The sequence below is a fragment of the Anser cygnoides genome, chromosome 19, assembly GCF_040182565.1.
Source record: "Anser cygnoides isolate HZ-2024a breed goose chromosome 19, Taihu_goose_T2T_genome, whole genome shotgun sequence".
In the NCBI taxonomy this organism is placed as follows: domain Eukaryota; kingdom Metazoa; phylum Chordata; class Aves; order Anseriformes; family Anatidae; genus Anser; species Anser cygnoides.
Genome location: NC_089891.1, coordinates 8,396,199 through 8,421,707, shown reverse-complemented (window position 1 = coordinate 8,421,707; position 25,509 = coordinate 8,396,199). Strand labels below are relative to the sequence as shown.

The 25,509-nt window shown below is 45.4% G+C and overlaps 1 protein-coding gene across 4 annotated transcripts in view; it reads right to left on the bottom strand.

Moving 5' to 3' along the window:
* RAB11FIP4 (RAB11 family interacting protein 4) overlaps positions 1-20,020 on the bottom strand; it is a 179,822-nt gene extending 159,802 nt beyond the window's left edge. For all 4 annotated transcript variants that reach the window (XM_066980099.1, XM_066980100.1, XM_048064246.2 and 1 more), the window contains exon 1: positions 19,319-20,020. In XM_066980099.1, the coding sequence (XP_066836200.1) occupies positions 19,319-20,020 (702 nt within the window). The remainder of the gene's footprint in view (positions 1-19,318) is intronic.
* Between the last annotated feature and the right edge of the window lie 5,489 nt (positions 20,021-25,509).

The window sequence follows — 25,509 nt, the reverse complement described above, 5'->3', positions numbered from 1 at the left end:
CTAGTAAAAGCAGTCAGTGCAGTGCTGGGGTAACAGAGGATAGAGAGCCTGTAGCTCTTTCATATAATTACCAGTTGTCATCTCATCTGAAAGACAACCCAGCAAGCCTCCTGCTGCGTCAGATGTAAATTAACTTGTTCTTCTCTGGCGAGGACACTGCACGAGTGCAATGGTTGGGGGCTTTCTCCCAACAAACACGTGACAAAGCTGTGCTCCCCGTTCAAACACGAGGACAGCGCTAACAGCTTTGGCTTAGTCCTTCAACGGTACTGTCACTGACTGGTGCAGAAAAGCAGCTGCTACCCTACAGCCTTCGAGCATGCTGAGCTTAGCTGCAGCCCAGGGTCTCCTGCGCCGCGGCTGCCTCCTACACCTGCTCTGACCGAGGCATGCCAAGGTGCACTGTGCTTCTCCTGACCTGCGGCGTGCGGACTGCCTGCTACATCTGCGGGTCTCTGCAAGAGACTGACAAGGAAATGCATTCAAGTGCACTTGGGAGCCTTGAACCATGCAGTCAGAAACGCTGGCATTAAACAGTTGGGTTTAATTTCACACCACCATGATGTTCTATGAGCATAATTGGGTTTGCATGATGTAGCAAACACTCTCTGCAGTTAATCAGATCTGCGCTGCCATCTCACAGGCTCCTGAAAAGTGAACTCTGATCTCGTGGGGTGCTCACCAGTGGCTCTCCAGGGCATCACACGGCACAGCAGAGTTAATGTCCCACACATCAGACCGACATCCGCAGGCAGCAGCTGGACTGCGCAGTGCGAGCTGTGTGCCCTCTGCGTATGGGCTCAGCCCTGATGGAGATTTTGCCCTTTACGGCTTTTGGAAATAACACAGCACAATAATAATAAGCAGAAGCACAGGATATTGCAAACTCATGGCCTATTTGGAGGAAATAATGAAGGGTGAAATGTAAGAACTTGAGGAGAATGGAATACTCGGAGGGTCAGGTGGCAGCAATAAAACACCACATTTCACATTACTATTGCACAGAATAATTTATCAGACACTCTCAGTATATTGTAATACAGGCTCCGTTTCCCCACCCGAGATGTAAATTTGCATTTCATACCAATTGCTAGGCTGATAGATATCTGCAGCCAGTGCAGCCCAGGCTCCATACATCAACCGCTCCTGGTCATCAAAAGGACAAAATTTACACACTAGACAATGTTGAGGTAAAGCACTGATTAAGTAAGAGAAAGTCGCTGCAAATTCTGCTTAGCATTTTTCACTTCAATTCATAAGCAGAATGGACCGTACTCAGGACATGCCAAAAGAAGAAAGGAAATATGCCAAGGAAATCAGCACCTAGCACACAGCCAGAATGTTCAAATTCTGACAGCAGAAAAAAAGGCAGCAGCAAATCCTCTGCAAATAACTCACCAGTAAAGATTTGGAAAGGGGAAAAAGTCTTCAAGCATGGGCCACTGTGAAGCTGAGCAAATCCAGGGCTCAGCAATACTCAAATCATGACACTAATATAAAATACTGACTCTCAGAAATAGTAAAAATGGACACATAGAGCTCTTTAAGTGCTGCATTTTATTAAAGCACTGGACTGCTGATGCAGTCCAAATACTGAACAAGCATGGACAGAGCACGCCTGCCTGTCACCATCCCTCAGCCAGACGTCACTGCTCCCTGTCACCCCCAGGCAGAGCTGATCACACACGAGCGCTCCCACTCTCCCTTACAGCCAGAGAAGCACGTTCCGATTTTGAGTCTAGCAGTCTGCGGGCAGCCAGCGAGCTGCGACACGCACAGAAAAGCTCCTGCCTGGCAAAGGGATGTTCGTATGCAGCCACTAGCCTCTCACTGCCAGCACCAGAGCCCAAACTCTCTGAGTTTAGTAGGGTTTGCCCGGTGTTCTCATAGGATGGGAGGCAGCACTCTGGGCATAGCAGGGAAGCTGCTCCCTGGAGCTGCTCTCCTTTGGCGTCTTTCACGCACAGCCAGAAAAACAAGAGCATGAACGAAGTAAAGCTCTGAACCTCCAGGTATGGAGGAGGTAGCCCAGGAGGTGACCAAAGCGACATCAATTACTAAAGGTTTCCCAAGGACGGCCAACTCACACTGCTTTCTCCTGGTTTCCTTGCAGCAGGGCTGCCAGCTCCTAAGGAGATCTGCACGGCACAGCAGCGCTCAGCTGGGCTCTGTCCACCCTGTGACTGTCTCCTGTGCACAAAAAGGGTGAAGTTCCTGGTCAGGCAAGGAGCTTGGGCCGTTTTTCCACAACAGCTGTTTGTACCTGCATCTCTGTGGAGAAGCTAAAGAGACCTGTAAATATTTGAAATGGCATTTATTAATCACCTCGTTTCTTCTGTACAAATCTTATATAACTGCTTTGGGGATAAAGCTCCTTAGTTTTAAGCACAAAGCGGTACAGCTCCTTTTAGTATAACAGCACCACGACAGGCCCTATTCCAACCTCAGAGTGACATCAATCTGAATTTCATTAAAGCTCAGACAGTTAGACCAATGCTGGAGTAATGGAGAACAGTTAGACACTTGAAGGACAAATCTAAGGGAATTAAAATCCTAACAGAAATTATTCACCTAATGACATGAAAAGAGAAATTCTGAACTTTTCCAGGTGGTTTTCCATGAGGTCACCGAAGCCTCTGTTTTCCTTTATTCGTGCTTCAGCTGTTCTCAGGAGCGTCTGAGGTCAGACAGATTCTCCCTGTTGTTCTCTCTTTTATGCCAATAAAAACCAGAGTATGAAGCCTCTGGGACTTTCAGCAGCAAAGACAAAAGGCAGTCAGCCTAAGACAAAACATCTCTGCTTCCATTCGAAATTACCAGTGAAATCTTACTACAAGGACGAAGGCACTACAAAGATTTAAACAAGCACTGTCTGCATTTAAAACTTTTAATTCACAGCTCACAGGCATTTTGCTCCAGGTTTGGCTGAGCCCAGTTCAGACAAAACCATGAATCTTGCATACAGGCAGAAGTGTATCTTCCTTCGCTGCCAGACACATCTATGCGTTCTGTAAAACATTCATTTGAGCTAGGAGTAAGGCTTTTTTTGTTTTGTTTTGTTTTCCTTCTAATCAAGAAAAGGAAGCAGGAACAAGAAGATCTGGGTTTGCACAGTTGGTAGGAGTTACAAATTGCAGTTGTCATCAGTAAGAAAAAGTGAGCACTGCAGAAAGACATCTACAGGAACTGTGGTGGTCACGTGTGCTTGGCCCCTGCTCATTAGTCTTTTGCATCTAGCAGCGCAGAGAATTTACCGATACGCTTCCACAACACGCAGGCTGCTGCGCTGACTAACGCATCGCTGCTGCAACCTGTCACGAAGCGAATAGGAACCTGTTTATTTTATTGTTAATCCTCCTACAATCCAGCTCGAAGGGATGGCGTGTCCTGTTTGTTGTTCCCAACGCACAGAGTACCCAACACGCAGATAAGGCCCTGGTTTGAAGATTTTGTGTAGATGGGTGTTATTTTCTTGCCCAGAGCTGTTCATGCTTCTGAACTCCAGGATCTGAGCTCCTTCTGAAACCCCATACAGGACGGGCACGTCCCCGAGTTCAGACCCTACACAGACCCTGATACCCGTGACAGTTCCTCTTTAGCTGAAACTACCCAGAGGAGCACCGGCTTCTGCCCCAGGAACAACCACCATACTCAAAGGGACCCCGGGACCAAGAACAGACTGATGGGGGGGAAACCTTTCAGTCCCACTCCCAGTTTGCAGCAAAGCTCCACTGGTTTTACTGAAAACTGTCCTGTTGACTACAGTCTAATTAATAAACTCGTCATATTACACTAACTTTTTCTTTGGTTTCTTTTTAACTACTATATTTTACAGTTAGCTTTTTTTAGTCTGACATTAGTGGGTGGCAGACATGTTACTGCATTACAGCTTTTTTTTTTTTGGCAATTTTATCTCAGATTAAACCTACCTAATCTGAACCACAAATACGTGTGTGTGTATATATATATATATATATATAAATTGAAATCTACTATTGCAGCATTTTAACATACAGCATAGGGCTTTTTTTTTTTTCATAATGCAACCCACGCTAATAATAGGAACATCCTCCCCCCACCCAAAATTTTGCAGCATAACATACAGCTCTGATACCATTGTCATGTTCCTTTTCCTACTTAGGCCCTTACAGCCTGTCGCTAGCACAGAGAGGGAACAGGACATATTTTTAGGACAAGCTCTATGAAAGATTTAACGGCAGAAAAGCGTATGACAACAGTCCCTCGGAAGACTGCTGTCCCTGCACAAATCCTGCCAAGGGCCTCAGAGCAGGGCTGTAGATAGCAAAGGAAAAAGAAGAGGCAGACACGGGAATAGAAAATAGACCTGAGAGGAAACAAAACATGAAGGAAAAGATCAGCAGCATGTTTGGCACGTGTTTATTACATACTAGGACTTGTAATGCTACCTAGCATTTTACATTACACATTCGTATGTGCAAACAGTTGCACAAGCACCAGTAACATTGCTCAGTGCCTTAGGTCTCTGCCCTTAAAGTCTGCAGGACTTCACCAAGAAAGTAGTTCCATCTGTATACGTGGGCGAGCCAGCAGAGAATTTCCTGCGTAGATTTTCCTTTTTCTCAGCTATTTTGATTAGCCTGATTGCTCCTTGCTGTAAAGAACACAGCTCTCAGGAAACCAGGAAGTATGTACGAAGCTCATCTTAGGTGTGAGCCAAGGGCTTTGCATCAGGAGTATTATGCCTGGGATAACTAATTTCGTAATAACTCAGCATTCCCGACAGGTGTGCAGTCTAGCCCTAAACATCTTAAAAAATTAACAACTACACTCAGCAGCTCCTTCCACTGCTTAGCTCTTCTTATAGCTAAAGCAGAATCAAACAGTAAATTAAGCTCTGGAAAAGCCCTGTGGCAGTGAACAGAAATGACACATTTCTACTCTGTCTATAGAATTTAATAAAAGGAATACGTTTTTTCTGTGGAATTCCAGAGGACACTTACAACATTAGAAAGGTGTCAGTTTTATCTCTTATATTTTCAGTGTCATTTCTAAAGAAACCAGTTAAAATGGATGTTCCCAATCATACGGGACTTCCTGAAGGAAAAAAAAGAAAAACAGAACTGAAAGGCCTTAAATTCAACAAATCACTGCTGTATGCTTTCAACTTGATTTTTTTATTCAGCTCCATTCCTGTTCAGCTTTTATCCTCATGCACACAGACCCCCTAACATCACTGGGACGTGAGCACATGCCTAAGCGCTTGGCACAACCGAAGGCTTTGTTTCTTCCTCTCATTCATTGTTGTTATCAATGGTGTAAATTCTGCCACAGCTGTCAGGCCAGCCATCAGCGCCTGCCTGCTTGTGCTGAGGAGGAGCTGCTGTGCAGGCTGTACCTGACTTCCTTGCTACAACGCTGTCATTAAAGAGATTTTCCTCTTGGAAACCTAACTGCTTCTTGCTTTTTCTTCGTGTTGGTGGATTTCCAGCACAAGTAAGGCAGCATTTGCAGGCTCTGGAAGTGCAGCACTGTCGTACCAGTGCAGCATCCGAGGCTCCTGACTGCGCCTTGCGCAGCTTATTTGATAACAGATGTATTCCTCATTTTGCCCGGCTCTAGAAAGTGATGACCATCAGCAGCATTCCTGGGGCCACGCACCAAGTTGCAGAGGCAGGCTAATGCTTTTACACCTAAACCAGACATGTGCTGTACCAAGAACTCTGCCAGGGTGTTGCATATTGCTCTTTTTGATTAAAGATTTTCACAGTGCTGCCAAATCTTCTCTTACCCAGCTACCTTGAACTCAGATTTTCAAATTAATTCCACAGAGGGCTTTGGCAAGAAATCTCTATTGCAAGCAAAAACAAACTAGTAAATTTACAACTCTTCACAGCTATATTAGAGGCTATTCTTAACTTGGGTAACTTCGCACCAGCATCTTCATTTCCTTTCCCCACTACTCTTGTGAACGGCATTTTAAAAAGTAGCAACCTAGGAATTAAGACATGGTGCCCAGGAAGGTCTGATGAATTTCTTGTCCCCTTCCTGCATAAGCAAGGACTCTGCCGTGCAAACCGATGCTATGACTCCTGCTGACACCAGCTTTTACCACCTCGAAGTTTGTATCAGAGCAGAAGACCCCAGGGGAGCTGCACGACCCAGCCCATGCAATCGCACCAGAAGAGCCCACGGCCTGACTCCCCTACGGGAGCTCTACACCCAAGAGCAGACAAAACCCTAAACTCACTGAGTGTCTCCGGTGTCATTTGTAATTTGGGGTGTGCTGAACAAGACACTTAAGAAAAATACGTTTCAGGAGAGCTGACCATTTTACCTTAAAAGAAAAAAAAGGAGCCTGGTGCTGCCTCTGTCTGCACACCTGGGGTAAGAAACTTCTCCCAGCCTCTTCTAAAAACCACTGAGATTTCAAATCCCCTTCTCTGAGACCTGTGCAACTCCATTTGATGTCTACAAATTGTGCTAAGAGGACAATGTGCTCTGAGCACTGATGCAGCATGATACGACCTGTCTTCTAGAGCCATGAACTAGCGAATTGCACTGGTGCAATTAGCAATGGTAAAGGGAAAAGATGAAGCAGCACTGCTATCTGCCACTCCGAGACTCTTTTGTAACACTTGCTGAGCAAGAGCCAAGGCGGTAGGAATCCAAGCCTCTATTTCAGATCTCCTACCATGTGGCAGACCCTGAATATTCATTACCTATTAGAAGCTTTGAAAGTGTAAATTCATCCCACAATCAAGTGAACTGATTTATTCACACAGCTGAGTCACACTCGTTTACAGTCTCTGACCTAAATCCATTAATGCAGCACCAAAATAAGGCATGCTTTTTATGTTAGCAGTATTAGCTGAACAAGGGTGAATATTTTAAAATTGTGTGTGCTATCTCTTTGAAGCGGGGGCTGACGCACAGCTCAGCACAGTGCTGAGCCTGCCTCCCCTGCCGCTCCCAACAAGCCGCGTGGATTGCCTGTGTTATCTGCATGTAGTGACCCATTTAGTAGAGATTTCACAAAATCTTCCCGGGAATCATATCAGCTCTTTAACAAGAGTCTTTAGAGTGCCAAGCAGCAAGAAACTTCACCTAAAGGGAATAATAACTCCCTCATTAATCACAGAAAGCACAACAGCCATTTCCCATAGTGGGGAGGAGTGCTCTGATGAGAACGCGGTGTTACTGGGTCTAGCACCTCCTGCGTCTTCCCCTAGGGCTAACGCAGAATTTCCACGAGCTTTTGCCATACTTGGGAAGTAAAGCTGCATTTTCAAAAATGACTCGAGCTTTTTGGAGCCACTAACTTTCAGTGGAAATAAAGAAGCATCAAATATAGCAACCAATTTGGGGGGGTTTAAGTTAAAAATGCAGTCAATGAAAATTTAATCTTTTGATAGCTTCTCCCTTCCTTCCCATCTGATGGCCTACGACATTCCCTGAGTTCATCACTGATAGCACAAATAAACCCATGAGCTCCTGAAGGAAGAATGAGTTTTTGAAAGGTTAGTTAAAGTTCAGTCCTGTGCTGAAATTGCCATCACAATCTAATTACTGTGTGCACTGAGCGCACACTTCAGGTCTTAAAATCAATTCCCCTTCCAGGCTGGCAGCTTACTCTTAGAAATCAGTTCTTGCACATGGGTGGTATTAAGAGGCACACAGGTATTCAAACACCACAAACACTGCCATCTTGTTTCACAGCTTTGTACGTTTCACCTGAATTTCCTTTGTATTCATTCACTGCTGGTGGCAACCTATCCATTTATTTGCTTTTTGCTTCCTTATTCCTCCTTCCACCCAATTCAGTTAGCGAAACCACCGGCTGGCACTGATGATGGCACGCAATCAGTGTTACTGACAGCAGTTCCCCCCCATTAAGCAGGCATAATGACTAACAGACTGATTGCAAAAGAGGGAAGTTTCTATCAGTAGCAAGGGTAGAACAGAACACACAGAAGAAATTGAAACTAAAGCTGAAGTGGGATTTGGTTAATCGGAGAAATACCTCCTGTGACTGACACACCCACTGTGCAGTGAATGATGCGAGCTCCTAAAAATGCTGTTACACAACGGGGAAAGGAAAGGAAGGTACCAGGGTGCTAGCTGTACTCACACAGACACCTTCAAAGAACTACAAGAACTCCCTTCCGGAGTCTCACATCTTTAAATTTCCCCAAATCAAAGGATAATTCTGCATCTTTGCCTCTGCAGAAGGTGTTCCAGAGGATGCACAGCTTGGTGTTCTTCTGGGCTCAGAACAGCCTCTGGTGAAGCTTCCAGCAGTTAACACAAGCCTCCCTTCAGACATCCTGTACCATACAGAAGTCTGGAAGATGAACTTGATTTTCACATCCCATCATAGAACAATGTAAAAGATGGGGGTAAAAACAACCAGACCCAGTGTTTCGTGGCTATTAGCCATGGTAACCCTTCCTCCTGTAAAAAAAAGGTATTTGAAATTCATCTCTTCACACTTCAACTCCAAAATACAGATGCTAACAATTTCTTGCTATGAGAGCACAGCCCGCACTCCTACCCTTTTCATCCTGTGCTGTAAATCCAGAGAATCGCTGCCACAGAATAGAGCAACCTCTAAAAAATGCAAGCAATTGCAAGCACTGAATTAGAAATGCCACCGAACAGAACACATTGCAAAAGAGCCACTGGCACTAATAAAGAGAGGGGGGAAAAAAAGCAGCAGCCAACTGCAATAAACCCAAAGGTAATCTATAACCACATTATCCCACCAACTCAGCTCACTCAAGCAGGCTTTTCACCTGAAATGTGTAAAAATCATTTGTGTTTAGAACCACTTAGAGCTACTCCTCCAAAGCTCCATTCTCTTCCCAACGGGTGCTAATTTGCTACAACACAGCTAGGCTAGAGCTAAGCGACGGTGATGGCTTAAGCTAAGAGCCCCCCACCACAAAGCACAAGCAACGACATGCCCACAGCTGAAGCTCTCCCTGAAGGAGGAATAAATTGGGAGAATAATATAGGGAGGCCAGAGCTTTGGGCGTTATTTCAGAGAGTCTCCAGCAACGCAAGGCACCCAGGCAGGGCTGGAGACCTGTGGAATAGCAGTGACCGCAGTCAGCTCATGCCGTGTCCCTTGAGGCATCGCTGATTCTCATGCCTTACACATCCCTGCTGCACGGTGCCCTCCTCCTCCTCACCTCTGGCAGAGGCAGGGAGCAGAAACATGGCCGGCGTGTGTGCAGCGCTGGCCCAAAGGCAGGGCAGCTGCAGAGGACCACCAGCCACTACCAGCTGCTCCTCCCAGAGGGAAGGTGCGCGGTGCAGTTGCACCCAGAGCACGCCAGGAGCACAAGAAGGACGTACTCCACATACCAGGCTTACCATGCTTCTGAAAACGCACTGAGAACGCCGTTGGGAACATAAAGCTATTGCTGAGAAAAGAAATGTCGTCCACAATAGTTATACAGGTTTACATGAAAAATACAGCAAGAGGAATCCCTCGGGGCTACCTACACAACAAAAGCCACCTGCGTCTTGTACTTTTGGCAAAATCAAAGGAGTTTGCAAATATTCTACCTTGTTAAATATGCAGAAATCCTCTGGATTACCCATAGGAACAGCTGGCAAATTGGACATCAGGACAGTTGCAAAGTGGTAGATTACTGAGAACGAAGGCAATCTGTCAGCCCAAAGCAGCAGTGGCACTCAGGGATGTGCTCACCTCCGCTGCCTCCAGCTGCACCACAGGTGGGTACGATGGGGTCTGGAGAGGATAACAGCACATCATGTAAAGTGGCAGCATTCCCACAAACCCCAACAGCAACAGAGACTAACTTTGTTCCAGCGAATTAAAAACCGTGCATCACTGGACTTTTTCCCATCCTGCAATTCCCTCTGAAGTTTGTCCTTTTGGAGGCATATCATTTTGTCACTCATCAGTTATTTTTCAGGTTACGTCTGCCCATTATCTTAGCTGGAAGACTTGGTATTCTAACGCCTGACATACATAATTTGTGACATATGCCACTTGCCACTGCCAGGAAGAGGCAAAAAGCAGACAGACTTTCACAAATGATAGTTTCCAACAGCAGTCTGTTCAAACCAATTTCATCCTCTAAACAAGAGGCACTGGACTGTCAGGCTGGGAGCAACTATCACGGCACTTTCCAGCGAACGTTCCCAACTGGGCAGAAGAGCTTGCATGTGGCAAAGGGCATGCAACACCCAGGTGAGAATTGGGGGAAAAAAAACAGCAAGAGCTTCCTCCGTGGAACCTTCCATGGTGTTTAACTGCTCGGTGAGAAGAGCAAAACTGACGTTCTTAAAGCTCCTTTCATCGTGTGTCCCAAACCGCACCTCAACTCTTTATTTTTAAGAGCTCTTAAAGGGAATTGAAGAATGAAACGTGCAATTCAATCTTCACACCAGAGTTTAAAATTCACCAGCAAAATTCACCAGTTTAAAATTTCACCAGCACCTGACTGCAGCAAATGAAGTCAGACTTCATTTGCTCAATACAGAGACCAAGGGAACAATCACTGCAACCACAAGCTGTGAAAAGCAACAGAGATACTCATGAGCTAAAATCCTACATTCTCTGTACCATCCTGCTTTAAAGCTGTTCCAGCTTTCTGTACAAACTCATGATACTTTTTCCTAAAGATTATATTCTTCTAGTCTCTTTCTGACAGCTTGTCATTATCCAAGGTTTTGCTTTTACCTATTGCTCTATTTTCCCCATAGCTCTGGATAACTGTGAGCTGAACATAAGTCCAATTAGGCAGAGGAGAGATGTACCGAATGGCATATTTCCTCTCCCTCCTGCAGTTCACAGACTCCCTGTACTTCCTCGATACAGAACTTGGTAAATAACTGATTTTTCAGCTTTCTGCCCAAGTAAAGGAAATCAAACCCATTTTTACCGATTTCTTAGAAAAAAATGAAATAAAATTATGCATGTTGAACAAAATTTTATGATTTGGGACATTTTCACTTTTTGTTTGTCAAATATCTTAATTTAAATTTTGTCAATAAAAAGCAAGCTTCAAATTAAAACAATCAAAATATGCTTAAAAAAAGTGAAATTAATTATATTGTTATTTTTTAAGACAAAAATCACTTGCAAAACTCAACTGAAATTTTAGGAATTTTTTTTTCCCTCTCCACCCAAACCAGACTCAGGGTATGTATGCGACTTGCCAAAAGGGAAGAACTCACCAGCTTTGCTGAGACACTCCATGCTGTTCTGTGTTGCTGAGATGCTAAGACACCACAAACAAGCCAGCATTTTGTGTTACCCCGCGCAAAATAAGCATGTAATTAATTGCCCACATACTTCCTACCATAGCAATTTTATGTTGTCAACAGATAAGACTGCCAGCAGGAGAGGACACGCAGGTTTGAAGTGAGTTGCCAATCCTTACAGCATGTTCAGATACTCCCATTTGGAAGGGCTTAGTGCACAACGACTACCTGATGGGAAAAAAATCCTTGCCACGTACAAGGGTCACATCCCTGATTTCAACGGGGTCAGGACTCCTTGGGTCACGCTGCCAAACCTCCTCTCATCGATGCTGCCCATTGTCCCGGTAAGGACAGTGAGATCTCTCTTCCCACATCCCTTTTCCTTTCATTAGCAGCCCACCTCCCTCCGGAGCGTGCAGCTGCCCTTAGCCCTCTTTCCGAGCAGGCTCTATTGTGTTTTGACACAATGCCACACAAATCCAGCATGCGAGAGACTCCTGCAACAAAACTCTTCTAATGAGAGCCCTACAGCTTTCCACTGTTCCCAAGAACTAAAAAAAAAAAAACAACTCAGAAAGGTAGCCGTAGTGCTATTACTGGAGGATTCTGTACTACTTTAGGGTGACAGAACACACTGCTGCATTTCACCCTCTTGATTGCTATTAGCTATTGCATCCCATCATACGCATCATGCAGTTTAACTGGGTAAAATATGTTCCATTGGTCATATAGTCGCTTGCTACAAAAGCAGTGAAATCAATATTTTGGGACAGTTTCTCAAATCTATTAATACCATGCAAACATATGGACAAAGCTGTTTGATCTGCACATTTGTTTGAGCTTTTTAATCATAACAACAGCAGTGTCATTGGAAAAGAATATCCCATGTTCCAAAAGCCATCTGGATCTCATTGGGGGGGGTCTGGTTCATCATGAGATGGTGGAACAACACCAGAATAGCTTCACGAGCCCACTGCAAATCTTCATGAAAAACTAGGCACCGAGAACACCCAGAACAACCTGAACATTGTGAAAAAATACAAAGCATGCTGCCGCAGCCAATTTCCAGCATGGGTACCAGAAACACGCTCCAGTGTGGAACATCACAAAGCACTGCCACGAGCTGAAGATGTCCTAAAGGAAAAAGGCTCCTTGAAAGCTTCCATCCAAGGACTCCGTCCACTTCTATCAACACCAGAACAGACACTTCCAGTACCTACCTTCCCCATTTCAGGAAACCTAACACAGAAAGCCTCTCCCAGCTCTAAGCTTTCCACTTCAGACAAACAAGCCAACCCCAACAACAACAAATCTGAAACCATAACGCTATACCCAAAGTAAACTGTCAAAGCAGCATTAAAATCTGAAGAGTAGATTGTAATTCTTCCAGGTCTGTGCCCTGTGCATTGATCCTGTCTCTCTTGCAGTATTTTGACCCCACAGCTCACTCCTGTCACTCACTCTGGGGCAAAACATACTGTAAAACCGAACAGGACGCACAGCTTAGGAAGGAGCCCTACTGGTTTTGGTTTTAACGGCACAGAAGATGTGAAAATAACATTCACAGTGGTATGTAAACACTCGCATTCTCTCCAAGTGAGGCCCTTTAATTACATATTGAGTAAAACGGAACTGAGATGCATTATAAAGTGCTTTGCTTACACTCGCACCGCTGCTGTAAACCCCTATGTTACAGTACTAGTGTTCGTGTCTGACGCTTCCCGTCACCATTCATCGACTTCATCACGCCCTGCACCGAGCTAACTAGGCTCAGTGCACGGACGGGAACGTACTCAGCAGCCTAGGCAGGTATCTAGGTCTGAGATCACATGCAGCCCACAAACTTGTGTGTATTTTAAGAACTGGTAGAACTTCATTTCTAGCTCTTGAGCAGACAGTCTGATTCAGTTTACTTACATTACAAAACAGCAATCAGGGATTATAAAATGTTTGTGAATATTAGCGTTGAAAGTAGATAAAATTATTATGAAATGATTTTGTAAACTACAAAGAGAATAATAAAACACATTTACTTATCTAAACATTACGATGCAAATGATTTTCCCCACCATGTTGCTATGAAAGTGTTGCTGTGGAGTACAAGTCACTTGTGCTGAAGTTCTGTATTGGAGATCGTCCCCACAAATCCTACATGGCACTGGCTCGTTCCCCCCCTAAGATTTACCCTTCCTTGCAGCAATTTTGTCTAACTCACTTTTCAAAGCTTAATCATATTACAGGAAGAAAATCAGTATGTGCTAGAAATCTGAAATCCTCCCTAGGATTTGCAAGAGCAAATTTCTGGAGAACACGCAGACATGTCACAGACAAAGAATATCAATTTTACAACTTAACAGCATGGAGCAAATCAGGAATGGGGCTGGGGACATGGAAGGGGGAGAGAAAAAACACAGCAAATATCTAGTCTTGCTAGGCAGCTGAATGTTTTAACTTCACCAGTTACATATGATGCCATCAATACAGCGTGCAAAGGATGCAGTACTGTCTTCTACGCTTGATCTATATGCTAACTTTTTTCTTTACTTTTGCATTTAATAAGGCAACACTAAATCACTGTAGCTGTACTAAAAGCAAACACCGAGGTAGTTATAAAACAGTCATTTAAATAGGAGCATCAAGAATTGCTATCAAACTCGTTTGCCTTTCCTTAGGCTTTGTGAACTTACTATTGCAGATTGCTGACACGTATCGCAAAACGCAGCAACAATCAATTCTTACCTGTGCACATAACCCCCCTCAGCTCTCACCTTGGAAAGGCAAACATATTACATAACAAATTAAACTCGCGAGTGCACAGCAAACCTACAGCTTCTCTTTTCATAACAGTGCTTCAGAAAATGTTTGATTAACAGTAAGTACTAAGCTTGGTCTATGTCAGCTGTTTGGAAATACACGCTTAGTGTAAGTATATGCCAAACGGCTATTTTAAACTTACTGCCGGCTAGTTTGCATTGAAGCAGGAAGGCTACAGCAACAGAGTAATCCATAAGCCACGTATCCCACTGCACCATTCCGTAACTACGCGTTTTCCATGTCGAAAATTTCCATTTAGAAAATGATTTGACGGTCTTTAAGGTCCCTTCCAACCCAAAACCATTCTATGATCTGGGACATTGGTATATACAATTTCAAGGAATATCACCTTTTAATACTATTGTATTTGTTTCAATGTCTCAGTGCCAAAGTCTTTTTTCTCATGGATGGAGGAGGAATGGCCAGGGCATGCTGCACGTTACCAGGAAGCTGTGAACCAGTCTCTGTCATCATGCACACTGATGGAAACTTGCAGTGACTTCAGTCATCTCTGTGGCACAACTTTGAACAGCACCTCTATGGCTGGGAGATGCCTGAAACTCCCCCCGGCCATTCAGAAAAATCCAGGTTGTTAAAGAGTGAAATTACAGCCCTGTCTTCACAAGAGAAGCCAGCCATGGAGCTGCTACAACAGAGGCTTAGGGCACAACTCCACCAGGTGTCCCTGGGAGACACCTGAGAGCAAGTCAGAATGGAGCACGTCTGTCAGGACTGTCATTAAACTCAGCCAGCAGCCACAATTACTATCCGAGCACGACACAAGGCTGATGCCTTTGATTTCAGCTCAGGATGGTGATATTCATCAAACAGAAGCAATAACAAACAGCAACAAACATCTCCCTAGTCCAACGGTTTCTTTTGGCCAGAAAGTTTAATCTGTTCTCATGAAACATTAATTTGTTTTCAGCTACTTCTGTTCTATACTACTAGAAAACCATTGATTTCAAGTGAATTACTGTCCAATCACAAGAAAAATTGATTTTGGCCTACTGATTTTATTAACTGCTCAAGATCCCTCACAAGTTGACAAGCATTTGTTGACCTTACCACGATGAGGCTACTGCCTAAGCACCTGCACAGTTTGCACACCTCCCGAGGATGATTCCAACTCTAGAAGCAGTCAACACGTTTAGCATGTTTCACTTGTTGCTGAAAAATGAATGCAGAGTTTAGATAGAATCTGGCATAACGAAACATCAGCTGGCACTACCCTGAAATACACATTCACACACTCCACTGCCAGAACTGGGGCTTGCTGAACACGTCACTCACAATGCTCCTAGACACTCAGCTGCTAGTACAACTCTCCTCCCAGTGAAAGGGAACCAGATGGCAAGCAACTCTTGGCATTTTTCGATGTTATGAGAAGTGTTTCTTCAACTAGGGAGTACACGCCATTCAGTCAGGTCTCTTTGGAAACAGCCCTTCACGTCTTTCTTCAGCTTCTTTCACAAACAGCCATTCAACAGGAAAGCAAGGCCCAAGCCTGTTATTTTTAAGCATTGAACCAAAATGTCTCAGTCTAGGAGTTTCTGTTGTTAGGAGAGATAAAGAAGCACTTCTGAAAGATGAATTTCATCCTTGGGACCTGTTACCTCTGAGTGTTCAGTTCCTCATCAATGACCCTGGAGGAAGATTAACTGAGATACCCTGGTTAAATGCCTACAGTCAGATGGGACAAATGGAGACCAAAACGCTGAACTGCTCAGAAGCACAAGAAATTCCCCAACTATTTGCATGGGCAAGCAGAGCTCAGCAGCTAGCCTGGTGTGCTGATCCTCCAGGCACCCCAGAAGATGATTCTGCTCTTGGCTCTGCCAAATTAACACGGACTACTCATTTCTTCCTGTGGTTGAACCATGTGCCGTGTAGGTCAAGGGTTTCCTTCTATTCTGTGTTTGTACGGGCTCAGTTGAAGCCTGGTGTTGCCACTGCAGCCTCCGCTAGGAGCCAAGTCCTGGCACACGAGGATCATAGCTCCATGCTCCTCAGCAACAGCAGGAAAGAGAATCACGTTGGGTTGATCCAGTGTTAAAAATGCAACAACAACGAAATGCTACAGCATAAAAGCAAACTTGCTAGAAGTGCTTCTGCAGCAGAAACACCTTACACGAGCAGCTGCTCCGAGACGACGGCTGCTCTGCTGCAGGCAGCTCTCAGTGACTGCAGCAAGACGAGGATTTCAGTGTGGGGGGAAAAGCAGAACAGTATGAGGGAAGTGTGACGGTGTGGTCTTAAGGAAAGGAAAAGCATCACACTATTAGAAGCAAAGACTCAAAAGTCCAGTAAAAGTAAAATAGCAAGGAAGTTGATAAGAAATTTTTAAATTTGTTATTCCAACTGTGCAGGTAAGGGCTGCTTTACTTGAACAGGAAGCTGCTGCCTTGCTGCAACATTTTGCCTTGGGGCAGTTTTCAGGGAGTTGTAGATCTTTCAGGAAAAATAAAATTTCAGCATGTTGACTGCATACATGTCCGAAAGAAAAAAAAAAAAAAGAAGAAAAAGGAAATGGAAAGAACAAGAAAAATCAGAAAAGGCCAAATGCCCTACACAGTCCAAGCCCCACGTGCCCTGGTTGGTATTAAGAATTTATAGACTCCAAACTTTGCATTGCTGTGGCTTCAGGAAGGCAGAGAAGAGGTGGCAACCTGCATGCATCAGGACGGCACAGCTAACACCACAGATACTGTCTCATTTCATAAAGGTGACCCAGGGCTACCAGTGGTAAGAGTCACAATTATTCAGGCCACAAAATTACAAAATAGGATCCTCTCTGTGGCCAGATGAATTCAATAAATAGAAGCAGCAAATAACTTAGACATGAGGGCCAATCAATCTTTCATTGATGCCAACAGAAAGATTTCTTTTGAATGCAAAGGGAGCCATGGTGGATCAGGCCCAAGAAGTGTAGCACGTTCAAATGTATAATTGGTTTTCAGTGACAATAAATACATTTTAGTGTGTTAAAGGAGAGTGCTCGAGCAGTGTCTCTTCAGCTTAATTTCATGAGATGCATTACCACATACAGCTTATTAGGTTCCTGCAGCTGCAGGGGTGAAAGTGCCATGTTATATGGGAGAACAGCTTCTCAGTGTCTCCAGACATCAGCTGCGATTCATCATACATAAAGTTCAGTTTTAACAAGGCTTAAAGATAGACTGGCTCACCTGTAGTCTTTCTGCAGTAAATGCGCACTTGGAAATTTTAATCTATATTTCCCTAACAAGCCTCTTTTGGTGATTTACTAATCACATTTACTCAGCTGACACATGCTCCTTTGAAATCAAGGGACAGCTAGCCAACGACTACAATTGATGAAGAGAAGCAAAGGGGAACAAAGGGTTATATCTCTGATAGATGCATAGTTAAGACTTCTCTGTCCCACTTTTGCACGTATCTTGTTTGAACACGGCCAGCTACAATTGCACAAAATAAAAAGGATGCATTGCTCCCCACTGGTAATTCCTCTTGTGTCTGCCCAGGAAGTCAGCCCCTCCTGCAGCCTCAATACCACGCTGACAACCGATACTTTTCTACCGCCTTCACTGTTGAGATTACCAGCTTTGTCGTCTTGTCTGTTCCATTTAATATTTTAAATATTTTCCAATTAATGTACTCCGATTTACTCTAAGCTTGAGAGCACCACCTGAATCCTCCCTTACATCACACAGAACCTTCCATAACCTTATAGATTTTTAAGACCAAAAAGGATTGTTATGATCATCAAAGCCATTCAGCTGCAAAACAGCCTGTGGAATCCGACCAATCTTTCTCTGTGCTGCAAGAGAAAACCATCAATTTGCCTCCAAATAAATGCAGCAGTACAAGAAGCAATCCTGATGCAATGCATTTGGCAATAACATTTAGAAATACTTCTATTAGTTTATATAAAATCATACAATTTACCAAGAGACAAATAAAACTAGAAATCAATAAAGCTCTCTACTTTTATGCATTTCTCCTCCTCATTTTGCTGGTTAAAACAAGAAACTCTGTTTTTTCATTAAGAAAACATTTAACAGAGCTGTGACTACCTGCAAGCAATAAGCCTCCTGCTCTTCTGATTTCATTCACAAGCTGTGTTTCATTACCAGCAGTAAGCCAAAAATGAGTAATTTGCTCCGACAATTAATGTGAATTCACTGTGGTTTTGCTGCCCCTTTGGCATCCCCTCCTCAACTACTTTTTTTACAGGCTCCTTGCACTAATTCGTTTTATTATACTTTAAAAGGCCAGCTGAGAGCAGCTGAGCCTTTTCCCAGTCCCAGTTCCACTCCCCAGCCCCACAACTGCTGGGGGCACGTTGTGAAGCGTCAGTTAAGTGCAATAGCCCGAGAGGTCTGAGAGGGAAAGCGTTTCTTGCTTAGTTAATTTGATCAGAGCTGCAACCCTTTACTGAATCACTTAAGGGAACCATTTAATATCAAACTCGTGTCATTACCCCCCAGATACGGGTCTGAACCCCGCTCTCACAGATTTACGGGGTCCCACTGCCGTTAGGGCTCCGCTGAGCCCCTTGGAGCAGCTCGGGGCTGGTGCTGGGATACCGGAGGGCTGGGTGGATCACCTGGGGGCTCCGCTCAGCACCTGGGGGCTGCTCCTGGGGGCTCCCCTCTGCTCCTGGGCCACTCCTTGTGTGGTTCCCCCGCACTCCACTGATGCCCCCGCCGATGCGGGTGGCCTGCGGGCCTGGCACCGCCTGGAGCTGCGGCTCGCTCAGCGCCTGTTACCCACTCAGGACCGGGCTCAGCCGGCACGGAGCAGCCCCCTGCTCGGAAACACCTCCCCGAAAGGCTCAGCAGCCCCGCCGCGTCCCGCCGGGACGGCCCCGAGAAGAGAGAACAGCAGGGCCGGGGGCGTCGCGGCCCCTCAGCCCTGGGGGCCGCAGCCTGGTGGCCCCGGGCGGCTCCGGGACCCCCTGAGGGAGCCGGGACTCCGGCCCGCCCTGAGGGACGGGGGAGGCTCCCGCGCAGCCCTGAGGGATGGGGGCTCCGGGACCCCCCGGGGGGAGGCTGCGGGACCCCCTTGAGGGTCGGGGGGAGCCCGGGCCGCCCCAAGGGGGCTCCGCGAGGGCCGAGGCAGGTCCAAGCCGCCCTGAGGGAAGGCGGGGAGCTGCGGGGGGTCCGGCGGGGCAGAGCGCGGTGGGAGCAGCAGGTGAACGCCGCCCGGCTGCCGGGGCGCGGGGCAGCGAGCGGGGCCGGGCCGGGCCGAGCCGAGCCGGGCGAAACCTTGGCATCCCCCTCCCCGTTCTCCTCCTCCTCACCTCCTCCCCTTGGCCGAACTGCAGCCCCAGGGCCACGAAGTGCTCCACCCGGATGAAGCCGTCCGCATCCTCGTCGCACACGTCGAAAACCTCCTTGAGCTTCCGCAGGAACGGCAGCAGGCTCGGCGGCTCCATCGCGGGCATCACCTCAGCCGGAGGCCGGCAGCAGCCATGGTCGCCCTCCCCTGCAGCCGGTGCGGGAGGGACGGCGGGCAGGGGCCGGGGGTGGGCTGGAGGAGAGCCGGGGGAGGGCGAGAGCCGCGGGCGGAGGGAAGGAGGGAGCGAGGGAAGGAGAACAAAGGGGCGGCGCGGCGAGGGCGGCGGCGGCTGGCGAGGGGCGGCGGTGCCGGCAGGGGGCGCCGCCGGGAGCGAGCGGCGGGGGCGCGCGGCGCCCTGAGGGGACGGGCAGGGGGAAAACGGGAGGGAAACGTGAGGGGACCGGGGCGGGCAGGGCTGAGGGGGGCTGAGCGCGGGCTCCTCCAGGCCTGGCGTCCCCTCGGTTCCTTTCCCGGTTGCCACAGACACGGTCCCTTCCTCCCCAGAGCCCCAAATAAAACTGCGGTCGCTCCTGAGGAAATTCCCGGCCACCTGCTGTGGTGAGGCCCAGGCTAAAGGCAGAAAAGCGGAGTGGAAAGAGTTGGAGGGCGGTAAAGGAAAAGGAGGGCAAGCAGAGCCGCTGCACTCGGGCTGGCAGAAGCACATCTCCCCGCCTGTGGCTTAGGGCATTAGCTCAACCGACGAGACATGGCTGGGAAGGAAGGGATGCCCCTGCCTTTGCAGGGTTCTTCATAAAAGCTTTCTGCAACTGCTGTGCTGGGTTTTAGTTTGACCTCTCTGCTCTGCCCATTTTCTTTCTTAGAGGTTTTTGGACTGCTTTTTAAGCCCATGGCCATGAGCTGCCAGGGAGAAGACCAAGCTGGGTTCTGGTTCCTGTAGCGTGCCTCTGACCAGGAAGGTCAGGGAGGATGGCTCGTGGAGGATGTGACACTGGCTGTACCCAGCTCGCGTACATACTGCCTCTGCCAGGACTTCTTTCCTCCCTGCTTACTAAAGCACAGGTGACTGTCCAACACCGACTGACATTCTGTAGGTGATGGATAAAGCTATCCATCTAAAATGACCATGAAAGTGCAGCAGGTTTTGAGCTGAGGCAGTGTCCACCTGTCTTCTTTCAGTAGGAGAGGTTCTTATGCCCCTCAGCAACCCTGTAAATCCCATAATTAGAGCAAGCTAGTCAAATTCATCTTTTTCGGTATCAGTAGGAGCGTTCTCCTTAGGAAGTTTTCTTTCTTTGAGCATATATCCCTCATCCCTGCTATGTGTGCAAATTCAGTGTTCAGGAAGAGGCTGACTTGACAGCTCTGTAGGCTGTAAGTCAGCTGTCAATCAACAGCACAGTGATAGCACACACTGAACAGGCAGCATAGCTCTGCACATAACCAGCCTCTGAGTTGGTTCCAGAGCCCCTGCCACCTTCCTTTAGTTTTACAATAAATACATAAGATTTATCCAGTTCCCTTACTGATGTACAAGAGGGTCTTTCCAGACCAGAAAAAAACTCAAAGCGCAGAGATCAGATAAGATTCTTGAGAAGCAAAGAATTCATGAAGAGATGTGAAGATGCAGGCAACCTGAAAGAGAAAAGGGAAGCAAAACATTTGATCTGCAAACTTCTCTGAAGCTGTCTAGTTAGAGCAGGATTCTTAGTTGTGGGGACATTTAGCTTTTATCTCAGCACAGGTGAACTCACCTTCAGGTGACATAGGAATTGAGCTTAGCACACCCCTCAGGGGCACCTGTTTGGAGTATTCAAAAATCTATGAGCTGGTACCCTTCAGAGCTGTGGAAAGCATGCTTATATGGTATCAGCTACTGTTAGTCTAACTGCTCTGAAGTGGCGTTCAGCCCTTTCAAAGCTTCAGTGCGCATCTGTGTCATTGTCCCAAACTGTTTGCTCAGATTTTCTCAGTGTCTCCTTGCACCATCTGACTTGGTTCTTTGTCTGCAGGTGGGCACTTGTACAGTCCCAGACAGGGAAGTGGAGCCACAAAATATTATGGAAAACAAACAAACAACGCAATGGACTTGCGTATTTGCCATGATCAGATGAGAAATTCCTGCACCTCAGATTAGTCTGTCTTGTGAAATCCGGTTAATTCCTACTGGCTTTATCTTCTGCTGGAGGAAAAAAGAACTTGGTCCAGACATGCAATAAGTGACAATATAGATTTAGACCAAATCTATCAGTAGCATGTGTTATTCTAGTATTAATTTCTAAGGAAAAGGCAGGAACATGAGGGGGGAAGCTCCAGGTATAGGTAGTAGATACTATATTTGGGAAGTTAGTATAGAAGTCTGAGAACTGCCACACAGCTTGAGTGCCAGATAGAACTGAAATCAAGCTGATATGACAGCTAAAGAGACAGCTAAGTATTCTGAGCAAAGATCTGACAACTGGGAAATGATCTGATGATACTGACTACAGAAGAACTGCGATGTGAGATCCTATCAATAAAGGCCCAGGATCTGAAAGCTGGGGGTGCCCCATGCAGGCTAGGTTTGGGACACTGAGCTGAACATGTGCCACACACACTTGATGGACAACTGCACTGGCAAAGTACATGTGAGAGGTCAATTTTTACTGCCAGAGGATGTAGCTGGCATTACTCTTTAATGATCTCAGCTTTTCCAGTTCTCAGTAGAATATGCATGCTAGTACCACTAGGCTATTTTTCCTTAATGGTATATCAAAATCGCTGTTTAAACAGAGACATTTGGCAGCTTCTTCATTTGCGTTTTATACTATGTGGAGTAAGTATTTTATGTTGTGAATCTGATTTTCTAAACTTGAAATAAGACTAGTGGTGGTGCTACCATGTTTGCCTGTTAAGAATAAAGAGTTCAGGAGGAAACATTTCATTGAATACCACAGGCCATGGATGCCATTCGCAAGATTTCTTTACAGTCAGCTGCTCATCCATCAGTGTCACTTCCATTTATTTGGTGAATTGTAATCTGTGTCAGAAACAGCGTGTAAGGGCTGCATTACCCAGGGCTGATGACCTTATCTACAGTTCTGGTTGCATTCCAGCAAACAGAAGCAACATCTTGAGAACTAACCTCTCAGAACAGTTTCATAGTATAAATTCTCTCCATATTATATATAACATCACTCAACTAAATATTGTCTTACTGTATTTTGAATCAAATGCTGTTTTCCATCAACAACTGTAGCTCTGATTAGCAACATAACAGATGTGCTCTGGTAAGTAAAATGACAAAATATTACAAATTCTGTAGAAATCTTTCAATTAGCAAGGATCTTCCTTTGAAAATTTCTAGTTCCTAAAGGCTTTCACCTTGTAAAATTTTATTTAGTGGTTTGTTTTTATATAGTGTGAACAGTATTGCTTGATTTCAACAGTACTCTTACCAGATCATGAATTAGGCATATGCATAACTCTCTGCTAGATGAACCTAGCTAGACAGCTGACTGCAGTTACCTAAGCAAACACAGCAATGCCTTCTTTGTTTCTTATAACACACATACTACCTTCAGAGACATTGATGAAAAAGTTTCCAAATTAGGCAGGGAATACACCAAACTGAAAAAGAAGAACATGCTTAAATACAAATGACAATGTAAAATTTTATGTTCTGGTTAAAGCAGGCTAATCTAGCTGCTCGTTGCAACTACAAAACCTCACTGTAAATGGGGGCTGTACCCACAAAGACTAAAATATCTGTTCTATTGAAGCTACTACAAAAGTTAATCTTCTGTACTGGTTCACATACAACCATTTCCACTATGAATTCATAGGATCAAACGCACATTTCCAAGAGTTAATCAGGTTCTCCCAGGGATGGCACCAACTTGTTCCCATGCTATTTGAAGGGCTGCTTACTCCACCAAGTGGTCAGCCATTTCACTGCACTTTTGTCACCAGCCAAGAGAATCCAGTTTTGCTGGCCACCTCGTACACGGGAACAAGGTGAGTTTAGTACCAAAAATTGTATGGAAAACAGATGAATAAATAGTATAGGATGAAGTGAGCTATTTTCCTTTCCCAGTAAGTCCTACGATCCTCCAAATGCCTTGGGACCAAGTGCTTTAGCTCCTGGTACATTACAGGAGCCTCCATGCTGCCTTCTTTCAGGGAGAAGAGAGCACCCATCAGCTTTCCTCTGAAGAGCTCTAAGCAGTTGGGAAGGCTTATGTTTCCCTCAGATTAAAACATGTGATGGCATCTAGCAGCCTCCAGGAAGCACTAAGGGTGCTAGAAAGCATCTGGCAGCTACCAGGCCTCTAGGTCATTTCTGGCCCTCTGTTCTTCAGGCAGAGATCTCCAGTCTTCACAGGAGATCCTGGATACAACAAAACGTTTAAGATACCTAATTGTTCTGTAGACCTGAGAACTTGTGAGGGGACCAGCAATGGTTCTGGATAAGACAACCATGTAAAAAGGTAACCTAGTGTAGTAGCCACAGTCATTTTCAACTCCTACCCCAAAAAGACCTGCCAAGAGACACACAAACATTCCTCTCTGGCTCTAACAACCAAACAACAACAGAGCTCAGACTCTTGAAGGGAAAGACCATTGTCTTACAGAAGTGACCTCTAAACATCTGCACACACCCTCAATTTATTAAAATAAAGACTGCTATTTTGCAAATCATCTAGCAGCTGCTCTTGCCTGAGGGCACACCAACCAGTATATTTTCCTTAGGCTCACTCGCCCACAGTACACAGTATGTGAACTGTTCTGTAAGCTGATCCTTACTGCTTCAAATAATTTTTTTTAAGTTTTGTTTACTTTGCCCTGAGATGGACTACACAACATCTGAATAGGTATGCTCCATCTGTGATTTTATTCTAGCTGACTACAAGGAGTGCAATTCCTGTATTTTGCTGCATTTAGCAGCAAGATCTGGGACAGAGTAATAAAATTAGAACATGCTATACCACGCTAAAGCCAAACAGTGATTACTTGTTGTGTCTCAAAACAGACTGTGTGAGCTGAGTCCAAGTCAGCTGACTAATAGGAGCTAAAGGACAGAACAAAAATATTTATGCATGAGAATGTAGGTGCAGCATCATTACCGCTGTGACCATTGACAGATCAAATTGGCTGGGGGGTTAATGGTGATCAGCATAGTCTGACTGTTCCAATGACAGTATGTCCTATGACATTCTATGCCCAAGGGAGAGGAATAAGATTAGACCTATTGCACTTACTAAAAATGTGTTTTAAAAAGGTCTGTATTTGCATTGTTAAAGTTCTCATGACACAGTTCAAGCAGAGAACAAGAAGGAAAACAATTATTAGGTGCCAATACTCCAGCTGCTGGGCGATTGCACGTGTTTACATAGCATTATGCCTCAGCCCTTGCTAAGCCAATGCTATCAGACTTTTCATGACAGTTTCAGTTGCTGGAGTAACTGGCAGGTTGCTATTTATTTAGGATTCTGACAGCTGGAACAAGCTGTTGTGCCTTCTAGCAGACACTGATAAAGAACGCTCACTTTGTGTTCCTTAGCAGAAGTCAAATATGTCTGATCAAGTCTCTGCTTGACAGTATACTGTGTAAAAAATATTGTTTCACAAGAGAAGAGGTCTCTGAAAGACTTAAAAAAAAGATATCTAGAAAATGCAGTAAAGATATTGGTTCTAATTTGTATAGCCTTTTTAAAAAAACTATTACCTTTCAGAATTATGCTATTACTGTTCTAGTGACATTCTGCTTTTCACTGTCTAGCCTATGCTCAAAAGCTTGTAGGAGGGTTCAGTTCATTAGGACTCTCTTCTGTACAAGATGGTATTAACAGGGTCTGAATTGAATTCCAGCGGGAATTTTTGCTGGATGTGCTTTAGATGTTAAAGCCAAGGAAAAAAACTTGAGTCATTAAAAGAGAATGAAAACGACAAATGGCCAGATGAAAGAGGTCAAATCCTCCTCTAGAGGGGGGTGGTGGAAGCCTGAGGAATTTTGGATCCTAACTCAGGCGTCTCATCTCACTGAGATGATGGACTGTAGACCCTCTTATGCAGGTCTTCTATCCTGGCCATCTTCGTGTCTTCAGCTTCTAATCCAGCCAGGTGGCTCAAGCAGAGACCTGAGGACAAAGGAAGGAACATTCCACAGCCTCATGAAAAAGGCTTGCTCTTTGAAAGGAACAAACAACTAATCCA